This window comes from Pristis pectinata, chromosome 3 (genome assembly GCF_009764475.1).
Source record: "Pristis pectinata isolate sPriPec2 chromosome 3, sPriPec2.1.pri, whole genome shotgun sequence".
Taxonomy (NCBI): Eukaryota; Metazoa; Chordata; class Chondrichthyes; order Rhinopristiformes; family Pristidae; genus Pristis; species Pristis pectinata.
In genome coordinates this window covers 129,735,541-129,753,434 of record NC_067407.1, presented here as the reverse complement: position 1 = coordinate 129,753,434, position 17,894 = coordinate 129,735,541, and the positions used below count along the sequence as shown (strand labels likewise).

The window sequence follows — 17,894 nt, the reverse complement described above, 5'->3', positions numbered from 1 at the left end:
CAGCAACAGCAGGATGTGTGATGATGAGAAAGTATTTGTCACTCATAGCCATGAGTCATAGAAACAGGCCCTTTGGTTCCCTCTTAGAGAATGAGATAGGGCAGGTGACAGAAGTGTGTGTAGGGGAACACTCTGGATCTAGTAATCATAATTCCATTAGTTTGGTATTGGTATTGGTTTATTATTGTCACTTGTACTGAGGTACGTAGAAAAGCTTGTCTCACAAACCGATCATACAGGTCAATCATTACACAGTGCAGTTACCTTGAGTTGGTACAGAGGCCATTGATGTAGTACAGGTAAAAACAATAACAGTACAGAGTAAAGTGTCACAGCTACAGAGAAAGTGCAGTGCAATAAGGCGCAAGGTCACAACAAGGTAGATCGTGAAGTCATAGTCCATCTCATTGTATAAGGGAACCGTTCAATAGTCTTATCACAGTGGGGTAGAAGCTGTCCTTAAGTCTGGTGGTACGTGCCCTCAGGCTCCTGTATCTTCTACCCAATGGAAGAGGAGAGAAGAGAGAATGTCCTGGGTGGGTGGGGTCTTTGATTATGCTGGCTGCTACACCAAGACAACGAGAGGTAAAGACAGAGTCCAAAGAGGACTCAAGATAATTATAAGAAGATAAGAAGTTTCAAGGTAATTATGGAGAAGGATAGGACTAGTCCTCGAGTTGAGATTCTAAATTGGAGTAAGGCCAACTTTGACGGCATCAGAAGGGATCTGGCATATGTGGATTGGGATAAGCTGTTTTCTGGCAAAGAGATGCTTGGTAAGTGGGAGGCTTTCAAAAGTGAAATATTGAGAGTACAGACTCTGTATCTTCTTGTTAGAATAAAAGGCAAGGCTAACAGGTTAGGGGAACCTTGGTTATCAAGGGATATTGAGTCCCTGGTAAAGAAAAAGAAATTGGTGCATATTAGGTATAGACAGTTAGGATCAAATGAGGCACTTGAGGAGTATAAGAAATGCAAGACTTAAGAGAGAAATCAGGAGGGCAAAAAGAGGACATGAGGTTGCTCTGGCAGACAAGGTGAAAGAGAATCCCAAGGATTTCTATAGCTATATTAAGAGCAAAAGGGAAGCAAGGGACAAAATTGGTCCTCTTGAAGATCAGTGTGGACATCTATGCATGGAGCCAAAAGAGATGGGGGAGATCTTAAATGAATTTTTTGCATTCGTATTTACTCTGGAGATAGACAGAGACTGCAGAACTGAGACTAAAGAGTTGTGAGGTCATGGACCATATCTGGATTATGGAAGAGGAGGTGCTTGCTGTCTTGAGGTGAATTAAGGTAGTTAAGTCCCCAGGGCCTGACGAGGTGTTCCCTTGGACCTTGTGGGAGCTGGTGCAGAAATTGCAGGGGCCCTGGCAGAGATACTTAAAACACCCTTAGCTACAGGTGAGGTGCCAGAGGACTGGAGGATAGCTAATGTTCAAGAAAGGTTCTAAGAATAAGCCACGAAATTATGGGCCAGTGAGCCTGACATCAGTCTTGGGTAAATTATTGGAAGGTATTCCAAGGGACAGGATATATAAGTATTTGGATAGACAGGACCTGATTAGGGATAGTCAACATGGCTTTGTGCGTGGTAGGTCATGTCTAACCAATCTAATAGAGTTCTTCGAGGAGGTTACCAAGAAGGGTGATGAAAGAAAGGCAGTGGAGATTGTCTACATGGGCTTTTGAAAGGCCTTTGACGAAGTCCCACATGGGAGTCTGCTCCAGAAGGTTAAATCACTTGGCATTCAAGATGAAGTAGCCAATTGGATTCAACATTGGCTTAGTGGGAGAAGCCAGACACTGGTAGCAGATGGTTGTCTCTCTGACTGGAAGCCTGTGACTAGCGGTGTGCCACAGGGATCGGTGCTGGGTCCGTTGTTGTTTATCATCTATATTAATGATTTAGATGATAGTGTGGTAAATTGGCTCAGCGAATTTACAGATGACACCAGGATTGGGGGCTTAGAGGACAACGAGGAAAGCTATAAAAGTTTGCAGTGTGATCTTGACCAGCTAGGAAAATGGGCTGAAAAATGGCAGATGGAATCTAATGCAGACAAGTGTGAGGTGTCGCACCTTGGGAGGACAAACCAGGATAAGACTTACACAGTGAATGGTAGGGCTCTGAGGTGTGCAGTAGAACAAAGGGACCTGGGAATACTGATCCATAGTTCCTCGAAAGTGGCATCACAGGTAGATAGGGTCATAAAGAGAGCTTTTAGCACTTTGGCCTTCATAAATCAGGGCACTGAGTACAGGAGTTGGGATGTTATGTTGAAATTGTACAAGACATTGGTGAGGCAGAATTTGGAGTATTGTATGCAGTTCTGGTCACCTACCTACAGGAAAGATACCAATAAGCTTGAAAGTGTGCTGAGAAAATTTACAAGGCTGTTGTGGGATTTGAGGACCTGGGTTATAGGGAAAGGTTGAATAGGTTTGGACTTTATTCCTTAGAGCACAGGAGAATGAGGGGAGATCTTATGGAGGTATACAAAATTATGAGGGGTATAGATTGGGTGAATGCATGCAGGCTTTTCCCCTTAGGTTGGGTGAGACTGGAACTAAAGGATGTAGGTTTAGGTGAAATATTTAAGAGGAATCTGAAGGGAAAATTCTTCACTCAGAGGGTGGTGTGAGTGTGGAACGCATTGCCAGCAGAAGTGGTAGATGTGCATTCAGTTGTAACGTTTAAGAGAAGTTTGGATAGGTCCATGGATGGGAGGGGTTTGGCAGGATATGGTCCAGGTGAAGGTAGATGGGACTAGGCTGAGGATCAGGTCAGTATGGACTAGATGGGCTGAAGGGCTTGCTTCTGTGCTGTTGTCCTCTACGACTCTGTGGTCTGCCGAGTCCACATTGACCATCGAGCATCCAGTCACACAATCCCATTTTACTCTTGCCACATTTATATCAATATCCCCCAGATTCGGCCACTTACCTATACACTAGGGGCAACTTACAGCAACCAATTAACCTTTGGACATGCATGTCTTTGAGGTTTGAAAGGAAACTGGAGTGCCAAGAGGAAACTCATGGGGCCATCGGGAGAACGTGCAAACTCCATGCGGGCAGCACGGTTGGGATCAAACCCAGGTAGCTGGCGCTCTGAGACAGCAAGTCTACTAGCAGTGTCACTATGCTGTTCACTCACAGCCACAAGGTCAGATGCTGGCAATATACTGTATGTGTTTTAAAAGACGGCCCTGACTAGGACTGGTGCATGGTGCAACACCGGACACAAGTGACTTGCTGCCAGAGCAAAGGCAGAGAGTAACGCACGGGGGAGGTGAGACTACTCAAGATGAGCACTTCCCTGGGGCAGTTGACAGAAGGAAGCTGCAAGTACACACAATGCAATGCTTGTAGCATTGAGGACCCTGGCTGAATGCCTGTGTTTAACATCGCAGAGGAATCAGGCAGCAGCCTGACACAGGACTTTGTTCATCATTGAGAGCCTGTCCTTTCCAGCATGGAAATAGGCAGCTCATTCACACACTTAGAACATTGAAATTTATAGCACAGCAGGCCATTTTGGAGCAGTCGCGGTTACTTTCACTTCTCAACTCTTGGTCCACAGCCTCTCATCAGGCAGGGCGTTGAGTACAAGAGTTGGGATGTCATGTTATAGCTGTACAAGACGTCGGTCAGACCACACTTGGGGGATTTGTGAGCAATTTTGGTCACTATATTGCAAGAAGGATGTGATTGAGAGGATGGGGAAAAGATTCACTGGAATATTGCCAGAACTAGAGGGCTTCCCTTATAAGACTGGATAGGCTGGGATTATTTCCCCTGGAGCCAAGAAGGTTGAGGGGTGACCTTATGGGGGCTTATAAAATCATGAGGGAAATAGATAAGGTGGATGGTCACAGTGTTTTTCCCAGGGTAGAGGACATAGGTTTAATGTGAGAAGGGAAAGATTTAGAGGGAACCTGAAGAGCAATTTTTTCACACAGAAGGTGGTGACTATGAGCTGCCAGAGGAAGTGGTAGAGACGGTTACAGTTACAGTGTTTAAAGGGCATTTGAACAGGTTCATGGATAGGAAAGGTTTAGAGGGATATGGGCCAAACACAGGCCAAGAGAACTAACTCAGGCAGGCACCTTGGTTGGCATGGACGAGTTGGACCGAAGGGCCTGTTTCTGTGCTGTAGGTCTCTATGATAAAGAATAAGTCCATTACGACTGGATGGAGGCAATATTTTGATCTCAATTGCTATTGGGTGCAGCTCAGAGTTTCATAAAGTCCATTGGTTAACCTGTTGAAATCACCACCCCCATAGCGCACCAGGTGAGCTGTTGACTAAAGCCGGGAACCAAGCTCACCGCAGCCAATAGACTGCATTTGTTCCACCTGGGGAAAGCAATAATTGTGTTTGTTTCAGGTACTGGCCTACGATAGAAAAGGAGCTGCGGGAAGCTCTCTTTCTACGCAATGTGAAGGTGCGACTCTTGGTCAGCTGCTGGAAGGAAACATACGCACCTATGCTCAACTTTCTGTGGTCCCTCAAAATGTTCTGCATTGAGCCCATCAACTGCAGCTTTGACGTGGTGAGTGCAGCCAGCAGCACCAGTTCTTGTTCCCTCGAGCATGCCTAATTTTTAGCGCTCCACAACCAACAACCATCCCTTCAACTGCCTCGATCCTTGGCTCCGCAGATTCTGCTTTCTTCAAACTTTGACCAGGCACTTGGTCACGAGTCCTAAAATTCCTTGTTGGTTTAGCACCAAATGATTGCTTTGGGATATTTTACTCAGTTTAAGGAACTGAATCATGTTTCTCATGACAAAGAAGGAGGCAGTTCAGCCCACAGAGTCTATTGCTGGTTTTCTGAGTCATCCTGCCAATCCCATTCCCCTACTTTATTTCACCTGTAACCTATTCTCCTTTATATGTTGACATAAGACACTGCACAGGGTGGAAACTAGAGCAACAAACAAAATGCTGGAGGAACTCCCATGAAGGGTTTCAACCCGAAGTGTCAACTGTCCATGTCCCTCCACAGATGCTGCCTGACCTGTTGAGTTCCTCCAGCATTTTGTTTGTTCCTGTCTTATATTTCTATCAGCTCCACCCTAATTTTCCCATCACCCTCCTGTACACTAGGGACAATTTACAGCAGCCAATTAACCTACCATATCCCTCTGAACCTTTCCTACCATTGAACCTGTCCAAATGTCTTCTAAGCTTTGTAATTATACCCTCCTCTCTCACTTCCTCTGGCAGCTCATTCCAGATACTCACCACCCTCCGTGTGGGAAAAACTTGCCCCTCGGGGCCCCTTTCCTCTCTTGACTTAAGCCTATGCCCTCTTGTCTTAGACTCCCCTGCCCTGGGAAAAAGGCTGTGGGAGGAACTGAGAGCATCTGGGGGATATCCATGTGATTAAAGGTGATCGTGCAAACTCCACACAGACGGCTGCCGAGGTCAGGATTGAAGCTGGGCTGCTGGAGCTGTGAGGCAGCAGCACTACCTGCTGCGGTACTATGCGTCATTGCTCATTTGTGGAATGTTGGCATTGCTTCCAAGCTCAGCACTCATTGCCCATCCCTAACTACCCCTTCAACTGAGTGGCTTGCTCAGCCAATGGACACAAGAGTCCAGCACTGGTAGTGCTTTGTGTTCCTGCTTATCTCCCTCCAGCGGCTGTCTCCTATCTTCACACTCCCGTCCCCCTGCCCCGCTCCATCTGTCTTTCCCCTTTTTCCTCTCTCAATCTTTGTCTGCCTCCATCTAACATTCACCTGTCACTGCCTCCCAACTCCACCCCCGCTCCCCTCTCCTACCTGGCACCACCTGCCTGTCATCTTACACCCCTCCTCAGCCCACTAATCACCTCGGACTCCTTTCTCGCCACTCCCCCTCTCCTCTTTATACCGGCCATCTCCCCTCTCCACTCTCAATCCTGATGCAGGTTTCCGACCCAAAACGTTGACAATTCCTTTCCTCCCACAGATGCTGCTTGATCTACTGAGTTCTTCCAGCACATTGTTTGTGGCTTGTTAGGCCATTTCAGAAGGCAGTCAAGAGTCAGTCACTTAACATTTGCTCTTGAGATGCACACATAGGCCAGATCCATTAAGGTCAGCAGATTTCTTTCCCTGAAGACGGAGATTAATGAACCAGATTTTTTTAAACAGCAATCCAGTAGTTTCATTATTTCAGTTCTAGACTACTTAATTTACTAATTAATTCAATTGTCCTCAAAATTATTGACAATTGAATTTTTAATCTCCTTCATTTCTCCAAACCCCTGGATTAATAATCTAATTATATAACCACAATGCCAATGGAAATGGTGCTCAGCCAACATTTATTTTGTGTATGGAATCCAATCATCTTGGTTTCCTGGTTTTCCATCCAAGCAAGGTTTGATATTTCAGATAAAAATCGACCCCAATGTGGTGAGGATGGGGAATAAGTAGTTTTAACATGTCGTGCCCAGTGTTAAGTAGGTGCTAATTAAAGAGATGGAGACACAAGATGCTGGAGTCTGGAGTAACATACAAATCGCTGGAGGAACACAGCAGGTCAGACAGCATCTGTGGAGACTGTCCATTTCCCACCACGAATGCTGCCAGACCTGCTGAGTTCCTTCAGCACTCTGTGTTGCTAGTGAAACAGATACCTGTTTTACATCTTTGCCAAAATATAGTTAGAGTGATAGAAGAGTAATGTTGAGTTAACCAAGTGGAACTGATCTTTCAATGAGGACTAAATAAAGGTCAGAAGATCCTTACACCGTGGTGGGGGGTGGATGGGGATGTGGTTATCTGGACTGAAGGACCAGTTTCCCAATGCACTGAATGGATCTAATTAATGGAGTCTGAATGATCTATGAGTGGGAAGCACTATCAACAAATAGGTGGCATGGAGGCATCTACCCACAAAAGGGGCCAAGTACAGCAGTAATCCTCCACTAAAAGAGAGGAGAGAAAATTAGGGGCCAGTGTGGCATAATTAATGCAAAGTGAGTATGATATTGGACGGAGTTATAATCTTCAATGGATTATGGATGGTCTGTTTACAGTAATGGAAAGTCATAAGAGTTATGTGGACAAATACTATAGGGCCTAGCTTTAAGGTGAGGGGGGAAAGTTTAAAGGGGATGTACTGGGCAAGTTTTTTTACACAGAGTGTGATAGGTGCCTGGAATGCACTGCCAGGGGTGGTAGTGGTAGCAGATGTGATAGTGGTCTTCAAGGGGCTTTTAGATAGGAACATGAATATGCAGGGAATGGAGGGATATGGATCATGTGCAGGCAAAAAGGATTAGCTTAATTCGGCATCATGCTCGCCACAGACATCGTGGGCCTGTTCCTGTGCTCTACTGTTATATGTTCCATGTGTAGTACATCCAGAGATGCACCTAGCAACAGATAAACAGAAAAAGACCAAAGTCCCTTTTGGGATTTGCATTATATGACGATGGAGTTATTAACCAACTATGGCAATCACTCTCAATGTGGGTACCAGGGGTTAAGTTCCTGGACAAGCATCCCAGAGGTCTGGAGATTTCAGCAGCCAGTGAATTTCCACTCAGGTAATTAAATCATTGGGTTCACCAAAGTCTGAAGAAAGAAATCTGCCATCCTTACCTAGTGTGGCTTCCAGAGGACTTCAGACAGTGTGGTTGATTCTGAAATGGCCTAGCAAGTTGCTCAGTTTAGGGGTAATTAGGGAGTAAATTTAAATGAAAAACGACAGTGAATCCAGGTGATCGGTCTCCCCCACTCTCCTCCCCCAGGCATATTCACTTACAATATGCCATCCTTTGAATGACTCGTACTGTATCCCAGAAGATTCTTGTTTCAGAGAAATATGTATTACCTCCATTTGGAAAAATCAACACTGTCTCCATTTTTTCTGTGGATTGACCATGTTATTCCCATTTTGTTATCTCTAACCAGAAAAATATGTGCAGACACCCTCCCCCACAACCACCCCACCTCCAAATGACTGCATTAACCTGCGTTACTCAATGCCACAGCTGAGCTATTTTATAAAGGGGATGATTCTAATATTAAAAGCTTGCTAATGTGTTACCACATGAAATCACGGTTATTAATTGGTTACCTCGAGAAAGTTGTAAACATGACCTCGGCCTCATGAAACTGTAATAAAATAATTTGGAAATGAGATCTAAAAATGGCCATTTGCCAGGACAGCAAATTGAAAACTCTCTGCCGCAAATTTACTGGTATATTCGCAGTTATAATTGAGGTGCAACTGATTCCTATAAACTCACACTGTCCATTAATGATGTCATGCTCTCCTTGTCTAAAATCTTTCCAGAAGATTTTCTTGTTAAGTTTTATTACGAGGGGAAAATGGAATCTTTTCTTTTGATTGTAATTCTGCCATGGAAAGATTTGGATGATCTCATTAAAGATTCATAAAAATAACTCCAAGCCTCACCCTTTGATCATTGATAACACTCTGACTTTGAGAAAGAAGGCTGCAAGATAAAGGCCTACTCTTGAAGCCTTGAGCTCATAATCCAGGCTCTGTGCTGTACTACTGAATGCTACACAGCTGGAGGTGCCATTTTTATGAGGTTTTAAGCCAAAGCCTGCTCTGCCTTCTCAAATGGATTTAAAGGATACCTGTGGTGTTATTTAAAAACAGTAAGAGAGTTCGGGCCTAAAGATGGTCTTAATGCTTTGAATGAAAATAAATTAACTGACTGTGATTTCATTGCTTGTAAAAATTGCGGTGTACAAATCTCCCACTGTCTTTCCCTACTTTACCAGTCATGAGTACTCTTCAAGATTATGGCACTGGCTTTAAAGCATTTGGGATCATCTGACAAAAATCCAGTAACTTTCTTACTAAAATGGGATGAGATCATATTATTAAAGTCTGCTTTCTTTATCATTTGTGCAATATACCTGCTCTAAATGTATTGGATGTATTCTATTTCACCCTCTGTCCCTCTATCTGTGGCTCCTAATAATTAAGCAACTCCGCACAGAATGGAATTAAGCCACTAACTTTATTTCTTGACATTCAGCTTTGGGTAATGACTTTGAATCAGCATTAGACTTGGCACTATCCAATTTTTTTATGTGCATCTGCAAGAGATTTTTGTGTAGAAATTCATCCCTGGTCAGGATGCTAAATGAACTTAGTAGTCATGTGAGCTCAGCGTATTACACTTACAAAGTTCAATGATTTCAACAGGGTGACATCTTGGAGAGCTCATCCAGTGAGACCATGTGGGTTGAACTCAGGAATAAGGAAGTTGTAGTCACAGTGGTTGGGGTTATACAACAGGCCTCCCAATAGCCAGCAGGAGCTAAAGGACCAGATATACAGGCAGATTATGGAAAGATGTAAAGATAACAGGGTTGTTGTTGTGGTGATTTTAACTTCCCTAATATTGACCAGGACTGCCTTCATGCCAAAGGCTGAGATTGTTTTCCCTGGAGCAAAGGAGGCTGAGGGTTGACGTTATAGGGGTTTATAAAATCATAAGGGGCATAGATAAGGTGGATGGTCTCAGTCCTTTTCCCAGGGTAGGGGACTCTAACACTAGAGGGCATAGATTTGAGGTGAGAGGGGAAAGATTTAAGGGGACCTGAGGGGCTATTTCTTCACACAGAGGGTGGTGGTTATATGGAAAATGGTAGAGGCAGGTACAATTACGGTTTAAAAGACAGTTGGATAGGTACAGTATAGGAAAGGTTCAGAGGAATGTGGGCCAAATGCAGGCAAATGGGACCAGCTCAGAAGGCACCTTTTTTGGTACAGATGAGTTGGGCTGTAGGGCCTGTTTCAATGCTGTATAAATCAATGACTCTGTGTGGGAGTCTTTTAAAGGCCAACTGGTTAGTGTTCAGGACCAGCATGTTCCTGCAAGGATGAAAGATAAGGATGGAAAGGTTCAGAAACCTTGGATGACAAGAGATATTGTAAGTTTAGTCAAAAAGGAAACATATGTACACTTGAGGAAGCTGAAGTCAGACAAGGCCCTTGAAGAATATAAAGGAAGCAGGAAAGAACTTAAACAAGGAATTAGGAGGGCTAAAACGGGTCGTGAAATGTTCTTGCAAGTAGGATTAATGAGAATCCCATGGCATTTTTTATGTATATTAGGAGCAAGAATATAGCTAGGGAAAGGTTAGGTTCACTCAAGAACAAAGGAGGGAATTTATGCGTGGAGTCAGAGCAAGTGGAGGAGGTCCTTAATGAGTACTATGCATCAGTATTCACCAAGGAATAGGACATGAATGATGGAGAGATTAGGGAAGGGTGTGTTAACATTCTGAGCATGTCGACATTAAGAAGAAGGAGATGTGTGTAATGAAAAACATTAAGGTGGATAAGACCCCAGGGCCTGACAGAATCTATCCCAAGTGACTGAGGGAGGTGAGGAAGATTGCTGAGACAGAGATCAACATCCCAGAAGACTGAAGAATAGCCAATATTTTTTCTTTGTTTAAGAAGGGCAACAGGGACAAACCAGGATACTACCGGCTTGTGAGCCTTACGTCAGTGATAGAGAGATTATTAGAGAAGGGACAAGATTTACTCACGTTTGGAAAGGCGTGGACTTGTTAGGGATGGTAAGCATGGCTTTGTATGCAGGAGGGCCTGTGTCACAAATATGAGGAGGTGACGATGATGACTGATGAGGCTAGGGCAGTGGATGCCGTCTACATGGACTTTAGTAAAGCATTTGACAAGGTCCTTCATGGTAGGCTAGTCCAGAAGTGTTGGTAAGTTGGATACCAAAGGAGCGTTACTCTGACTGGAGGTCTGACCAGTGGTGTTCCACAAGGTTCAGTGCTCTGTTGTTTGTGAATATATAAATGATATGGATAAAATGTAGGTGGTCTGATTAGTAAATTTGCAGAAGACATGAAAATTGGTGGAGTTGTGGATAGTGAGGAGGGTTATCAAATCAGGCTTCACATCAAAGTAGGAAGGTATCCAGTAAATTGGTGTTATACCATTAGGAGCATTGATGTACAGATGGATCTTGGGGTGCATGTCCGTAGCTCCCTGAAAGTGACAATTCAAGTGGATGGGGTGGTAAAGATAGCATACGACATGCTTGTCTTTACTGGTTGGGGAACTGTATGGAAAGTCATGTTGCAGCTGTATAAAACTTTGGTTGGGCCACATTTGGAGTATCGTGTGCAGTTCTGGTCGTTGCATTACAGGAAGGATGTGGAAGCTTTGGAGAGGGTGCAGAAGAGGTTCACCGGGATATTGTCTGGACTGGAGAGTATTACGCGTAAGGAGAGATTGACGAACTTGGATTGTTTTTGCTGGAGCATCAGAGGCTAGGGAAACACCTGATGGAAATTGAGGGGCATAGATAGGGTAGATGTTCAGGGTCTTTTTTTTTCTAGGGTGGAAAGTTTTAAAGGAGATGTGGAAGGAAAGCTTTTTTACACAGAGAGTGGTAGGTGCCTGGAATGGGCTGTCAGGGTAGTGATGGAAGCAGGTACAATAGCAATGTTTAAGAGGCATTTAGACGGACAGATGAGCAGGCAAGGAATAGAGGATATAGACCATGTGCAGGCAGATGGGGTTAGTTAGATTGGCATCTTGGTTGGCACAGACATGGTGGGCTGAAGGGCCTGTTCCTCCACTGTACTTTCCCTGTTCTATGGATTTTGGAAGCCAAGTGCAACAAGCTTTTAGCTCCATCAGCCAGGGCAGAGTTTCTGGGCACTAACACTTACATCTGGCATGGACCCTGGATGCTGCTTTGTCTCTTTTCAACAAAATGATGAAAGATAATTTTAACACAAGTGTGCCTCCCACCTTAGCTGAAAAGTTGAAATCAGTTCACAACAGATGTCAGATGTAATGTTGCTCATGTCAACAGGAGAAATTACATGAGGTTGTAACTTTGGCAGAAGTAGAATTTTTCTCCACTTATTCTACTTCTCCCAAGGTTACTGATGATATGGTGGGAGAACAGGAGAATCTCCATGGAAGATCCAACTATTAGCGTGATTGTCATGCAGTTAGTAGAGGAGAAAAAATCATTGAAGCTTTAGCGTTAGACTTGAACTGCGATGAGGAGCTCAGGTACAAGAGATGTGAAGTTTGAAGCATCCAATTGCTTTTTCATAACCTTGCTTTTCCTAATGACAAAGTGGAATCATTTTTCAACATAGCTGTGCAATCTACAACATCATTTAAATACTTCACTGATTGCCTGGCAGGAGAAGGTTCACGAGTGAATAATGAGCATTTGTGTGAATTATTTGCTGTGCCATCTACCATAATGCAGCAATTTTTAGAATATTATTTTAAAAAACTTTTCATAAAGGGCATGAAAAATGACCTGATAAATATTCTGTTGCTGGTACTTAGGCAGACTACATTATCTTAATTTCCTTTCTTGAGTTGCAAAGATATGGAAGAATTTGCTTCGTTTGTTGGCTCATTCAAGGTTTTGTTCTATGCTCACCCCTTTCAGAAATATTTTGTAGTTCCGCCTTCCGAAGGGGAAGAGGTCATATTCTCCAGCGTTAATCGCAACAAGTACATGGTGACGGACAAGGCATCATATATCAGTAAGTGAGCAGTTGATACCTTTTCTGTGGGGACTACAGATAGCTCTGATTAATAAGCAAGAGCTAACTTGGTGATGTTTGAGGAGAGATGCCTCCACAAGCTTGGGTTAAGGATGCATACATTTTGTGGACAGCCTCCCATGTAAAGTAAGGGGTTGCCAATGACAGCAGAGGCATCTGCCTTTTTCCAGGCTAGGATCTGTAATTTAGACAGTTTGAAATCCTCCAAATCAACTGATGGGTAACTGATTTCCTTTCAAAATCACCCTCTCCTCAACTAACCCAAACTTATTACCTCTAACCTTCAAAAGTCTACTATTCCATCCTGTAAAATTGCTTCACGTCCTCTCAAACAAAGATGCATCTAGAGATTGTTCCACAATTAATAGCACTCTGCATGCAACACGGTAGTGGAAGCAGTTTGTACTCTTTGTTCTGGAATAAAAGGACATAAGAAATAGAAGCAGGAGAAGGCTGTTCAGCCCTTGCACCTGCTTCATCCTTCAGTAAGATCAAGGCTGAACTTTTAACTTTGTGTCACTTTCCTATAGTAACCCCATGTCCCTTCATTCCCTTTAATATCCAAAAATATCTTAATCTCTGTCTTGAGTGCACTCAGTTACTGAGCTTCCACAGCTCTCTTAGAGGATTCCAAAGACTTCCTACCCTACATGTGAAGAAGTTTCTTCTCCTCTCTGCCCTGAACGGTCAACCTCTTTCTCTGAGATGGTGGCCCATGGTCCTAGGAATCCTGGCCAGAGGAAACCATCTACCCAAACAAGCATGGTAAGAATTCTGCACCTTTGAATAATTCATCCAAATTCCAGACTACAGGCTCAATCTGCTTCATCTCCCCAGAAGTGACAACCACACCCATTGCAGAAATCAAACTAGGGAAACTTTGTTGGACTCTTTCTATTGCAAGTATATCCTTCCTTAGGTAGGGAGACCAAACCTGTACCTATGCCAGAGCAGCTTCACAAGGGGCCTATATAATTTTAATAAAACGTCTTTATCCTGTATTCAAATCCTTTTGTAACACAGTTTGCCTTTCTAACTGCTTGCTGAACCTGCGCCTTAATTATCAGTGTTTCATATACAAAAATACACAGGCCCCTCTGAACATAAACGTTCACTGTTTCACCTCATATTTTTCCACATCATCTTTCATCTGCCAGATCCTTGCCCATTCACTTGGCCACTCTATATCTCTCTGAAGCCTCTCAGACTGCCATCCAGCTTTGTATGTCCGGATGGCTGATGATAATACACTTGGGCCTCTCATCCAAATGATTGATATAGATAGGGAACAGCTGGAGCCCAGGGCTGATCCCTGTGACACCATGTTAGTCTTGGTCACCCAGTCCAAAATGACCCATTTATTCCTACTCTGATTTCTATCTGTTAAGCAGTCCTAAGTTGAAACCAGTATTTTGCCCATTTGTGTGGTTTTGTTTAGTAACCTCTTGTGTAGTATTTTATTGACTGCTTTAAAGTTCAAACCCAGTTCTCCTTATCTGTTCAGTTAGTTACAGTCTCAAAAAACTCTGATCAAAAATAAAAAACATGCTTTCCCTTTCAAAAATCCACATTGACTGCCCAATCCTATTATTGTTTGTAAGTTGTCTTCCCCACTTCCTCGATGTACTAATTCTAGCATTATCCTTGCTATTGATATCCAGTGAATTGGTCTGTAGTTCCCTGTTTTCTCCCACCGTCCTTTCTTAAATAGTGGAATTCCATCTGTTACCTTCCAACCTGAGGGAACTGTTCTTGACTCTGTGGAATTTTGGAAGGTGAGAACTAGTATCTCCACCATTGCCAGAACCAACTCTTTCAAACCTTTGGTTGCAGCCTTTCAAGTCCTGGCAATTTATTGGGTTTAAATCCCAAAAATTTCTGAAGTCAGTGCTGTCAAATTTTTGGAGTACAATCTATGGCTGTTGATATATTGGTCATTTGGTGCTACTGAATAGGAATGAATTTCTAGCTATTGCTTTTAATTTCTCTTTCCCACTGAAAGTATTTGAATGCATAATCGTCTACCGAATACATGACAAACTTTCCTGTCAGGTTTTACCTCTGAAACGTCACAGAAGTAGCCCTAAGCAGGAACACAGAGACATTTTCTGTGACTGACTGAGATGTATTTCCCACTTTGGTCTCTATTCAGCTTTTAAGCCAATAAAATAGTAAATAGATACTAATGAGAATACATATTAAACAATACTAATGCACTAAATAATATACCTGTATGTGGCCCTTAAGCCAATAAAATACAGGAGCTTGAAAACCCGGACAGCCAGACAAGAACTGTTTTTTCCTCACTGCTCCTGAGCCAACCACCTCTGTCACAGCCCCTTTCTGGCGGTGCTGCCATGTCCTCATACTCCTAACCTCTCTCAGTTATTCCACTCCTGTCACTTCAGTTTTTTTTCACACGACTTCAGATTTGCACTACAGTCTTTGCATCATTCTGCTGTTTTGTGCTTCTTGCTGTAGTTATTGTTGTAATTATTATTACGCTGTACACTGTGAGCTTCACGCGAACAAGGAATTCCATTGCACCCTGGTGTACATGACAATAAACTAAACTAATCTAATCCAATCCTTCTCCAATGTCTCCCTTCTGTTGAGTTTAATTGGAAGCTCTAAAAGTATCCTGAAATATTCTTCTTAATGTGCAGCAGTTTCTATATTATGAACAAACTCTGTTTCGAATGCTCCTAGGTTTAGTCTTTTTATTAAAAGTCATCAAGATTCCCTCAAGTATAGCCTTCCTCAGACTTGGACACAACATGGAATATTAGGGTGGAAGGGGGCACTTAATATGATGGATGAGTGAACTGAATCTGACTAATACCGATTGGATGGTTCTTGTTTAACTTTGCTAACATATCAATGTGCTCAGCGTCCCTATTGCTTTTTGAGATATGATGAAACACAGTCAAGATATTTAAGAGCTTCATATGCGAAATGACTTAATGAGGAAATGCACCAGGAGACAGCCATAGGAAGGATGATATGTTCCCAGTATGACCCTAAGGGACTCTGAAAATGGTAGCATCTACTAATGGACATTATGTGACCTAGCAACCTAGGATCAATAAGGGATGCTTCTAAGTGCTTCTACTTAGAAACCAGCAGAGACGCTAGTACAGATAGGCTAGGCTGTGTGTGAAAGCTTATAGTTGACTTTGTGTAGTCTTTCTGGATCAGTGTAAAACATTGAGGCACCACTGCAGCAGCTCTTTTGACACAGTAGAGGAAGATCATTCAGAAACACTGGTGCAGTGTCAGTCCTCTTCTTTCGTAAGGCTCACAGTCCTGTTCTATTTCATCTCCATTAAACTGGAGAGGGTGAAATCTGGCCATGGAAGATCTCCGTCATTAAGTACAATTGGAAAAGGGTTGGACTGTGATCCAAGAGCAGGAGCTGTGTTGCCAACTAGTTCTATGAGGCTTAGTCTTAAGCTTTATCAAAAACTCTGAAGTAGCAAATGGTAAGAGTTGACGCCAATCATTTCTAGGATTCCCGTCTTCCTATGAGCTGCTCCAGTTCTCTTGCTTCATTCACTTGCTGCAATGGAGCCAATATGTGATCGCCAAACCAAGAAACTATTGGTTCATTTAGCAACACACACAAAGCTGGAGGAACTCAGCAGGTCAGGCAACATCTCTGGAGGGAGATGGACAGTCGACGTTTCAGGTCGAGACCCTTCATCGGGACTGGAAAGAAAGAGGAGAGATAGCCAGTATAAAAAGGTGGGGGGAGGGGTGGAGCGAGAGCTGGCGAGTGATAGGTGGATCCAGGTGAGGGGGTGATTGGCAGGTGAGGGAGGGAGGAGATTGGGAATGGTGTAAGAAGCTGGAAAGTGATAGGTGGAAGTGACAAAGGGCTGAAGAAGATGGAATCTGTTAGGAGAGGACAGTGGACCATAGAATAAAGCGAAGGAGGTGGGGTGGGGAACCGGTGGGAGGAGTGTGTGGGTGATGGGCAGATGGGGAGGGCGGGGGAGGGGAAGAAGAGAAGGTGATGGGGGCCGGTGGGATAAAGGGGAAAAAAGGAAAGGGACAGCGGGGAGTGGTTGATTTGTACAACTATCAAATCCTACAGTACAGAAAGAGGCCACTACCCATCTTACTTGTATCAGTTGTCCAAAACAGCTATTCACTTCCTTCCAAACCATTGCATTTCCTCATAACTTTTGTGATTTTGTTTTAAAACGCTTTACCCATCTCTTTTAAATGCTGTAATTGATTTGCTTCCACCAGTTTAAAGTAGCGAATCCCATGTTCTAACAATCCTCTACTAAATAAATTCTAAATATTTCTTTCAGTCTTTGGTGAAGGCAATAAATATGCTTTCTAGTTACCAAGCTCAGTGGCTACTGGTTAAATTTTCCCAATTTATTTTTTTTTTAAAAACCTCTCATTGTTTTTGAGGATGACTTCAGGTTTCATCATTTTTTCTGTTCTCAGAGAAAGAGCCTGGGATTCTCTAGCCTTTAGTGTAGATGGGCAGCACGGTACTGTAGCAGTTAGTGTAACGCTATTATAGCGCCTGTGACCTGGGTTCAATTCCCACCGCTGTCTGTAAGGAGTTTGTACGTTCTCCCCGTGTCTGCATGGTTTTCCTCTGGGTGCTCCTGTTTCCTCCCACATTCCAAAGACGTACAGGTTAGGAAGTTGTGGGCATGCTATGTTGGTGCCGGAAGAGTGGCGACACTTGCGGGCTGCCCCCAGAACACTCTACGCAAAAGCTGTGTTTCACTGTGTGTTTCGATGTACATGTGACTAATAAATAAATATCTTATATCTTATCTTAAAAGCTTCTCACTGCTGTCAGTCAGAAGGTAGTAAGTTTAAGACCTCTCCAGAGACTAGCATACAAAAGTCAAGGCTTACATGGTAGATCTGTAAAGAGGAAGTGCTGCACTATCACAAGGGCCAACGTTTGGACAGGAGTTCTAACCAATGCTCTCAGGTGAACATAAAAGATCCCATGGCAGTCTTCTAAAGAATAGCAAAGGATTTATCCTGTTTCTTGGCCAATATTTATTCCTCTTTCATTAACACAGATTACTTAGTCATTGCCACATCACTCTGTGTGGGAGCTTGCCCTGCACAAATTACATTTCTGTTCTTATAGTAGAGACTACACTTCAAAATTACTTCATTAATTGCAAAGCATTTTGGATTTTCTGAAGTAATGAAAGACCAGTTTTTCTCTTATTCCTTCTCTAATCTGAACAACAATTCATACCAAACTGACTTTCTTTCACCTTTACTACTCTTTAGGAGAACTGGGGCTCTCTGAGGTGCATTAAAAATTCAGATGTT

General features: G+C 43.2%; 1 protein-coding gene across 2 annotated transcripts in view; it reads left to right on the top strand.

Annotated features, from left to right (window-relative positions):
* The window catches only part of LOC127568436 (inactive phospholipase D5-like), an 88,766-nt gene that overhangs the window by 51,282 nt on the left and 19,590 nt on the right, over window positions 1–17,894 (top strand). Inside the window, exons 8-9 of one of the 2 annotated variants that reach the window (XM_052012161.1) lie at window positions 4,397–4,562; window positions 12,455–12,551. In XM_052012161.1, the coding sequence (XP_051868121.1) occupies window positions 4,397–4,562; window positions 12,455–12,551 (263 nt within the window). The remainder of the gene's footprint in view (window positions 1–4,396; window positions 4,563–12,454; window positions 12,552–17,894) is intronic. The other variant, XM_052012163.1, reaches the window with a different exon arrangement.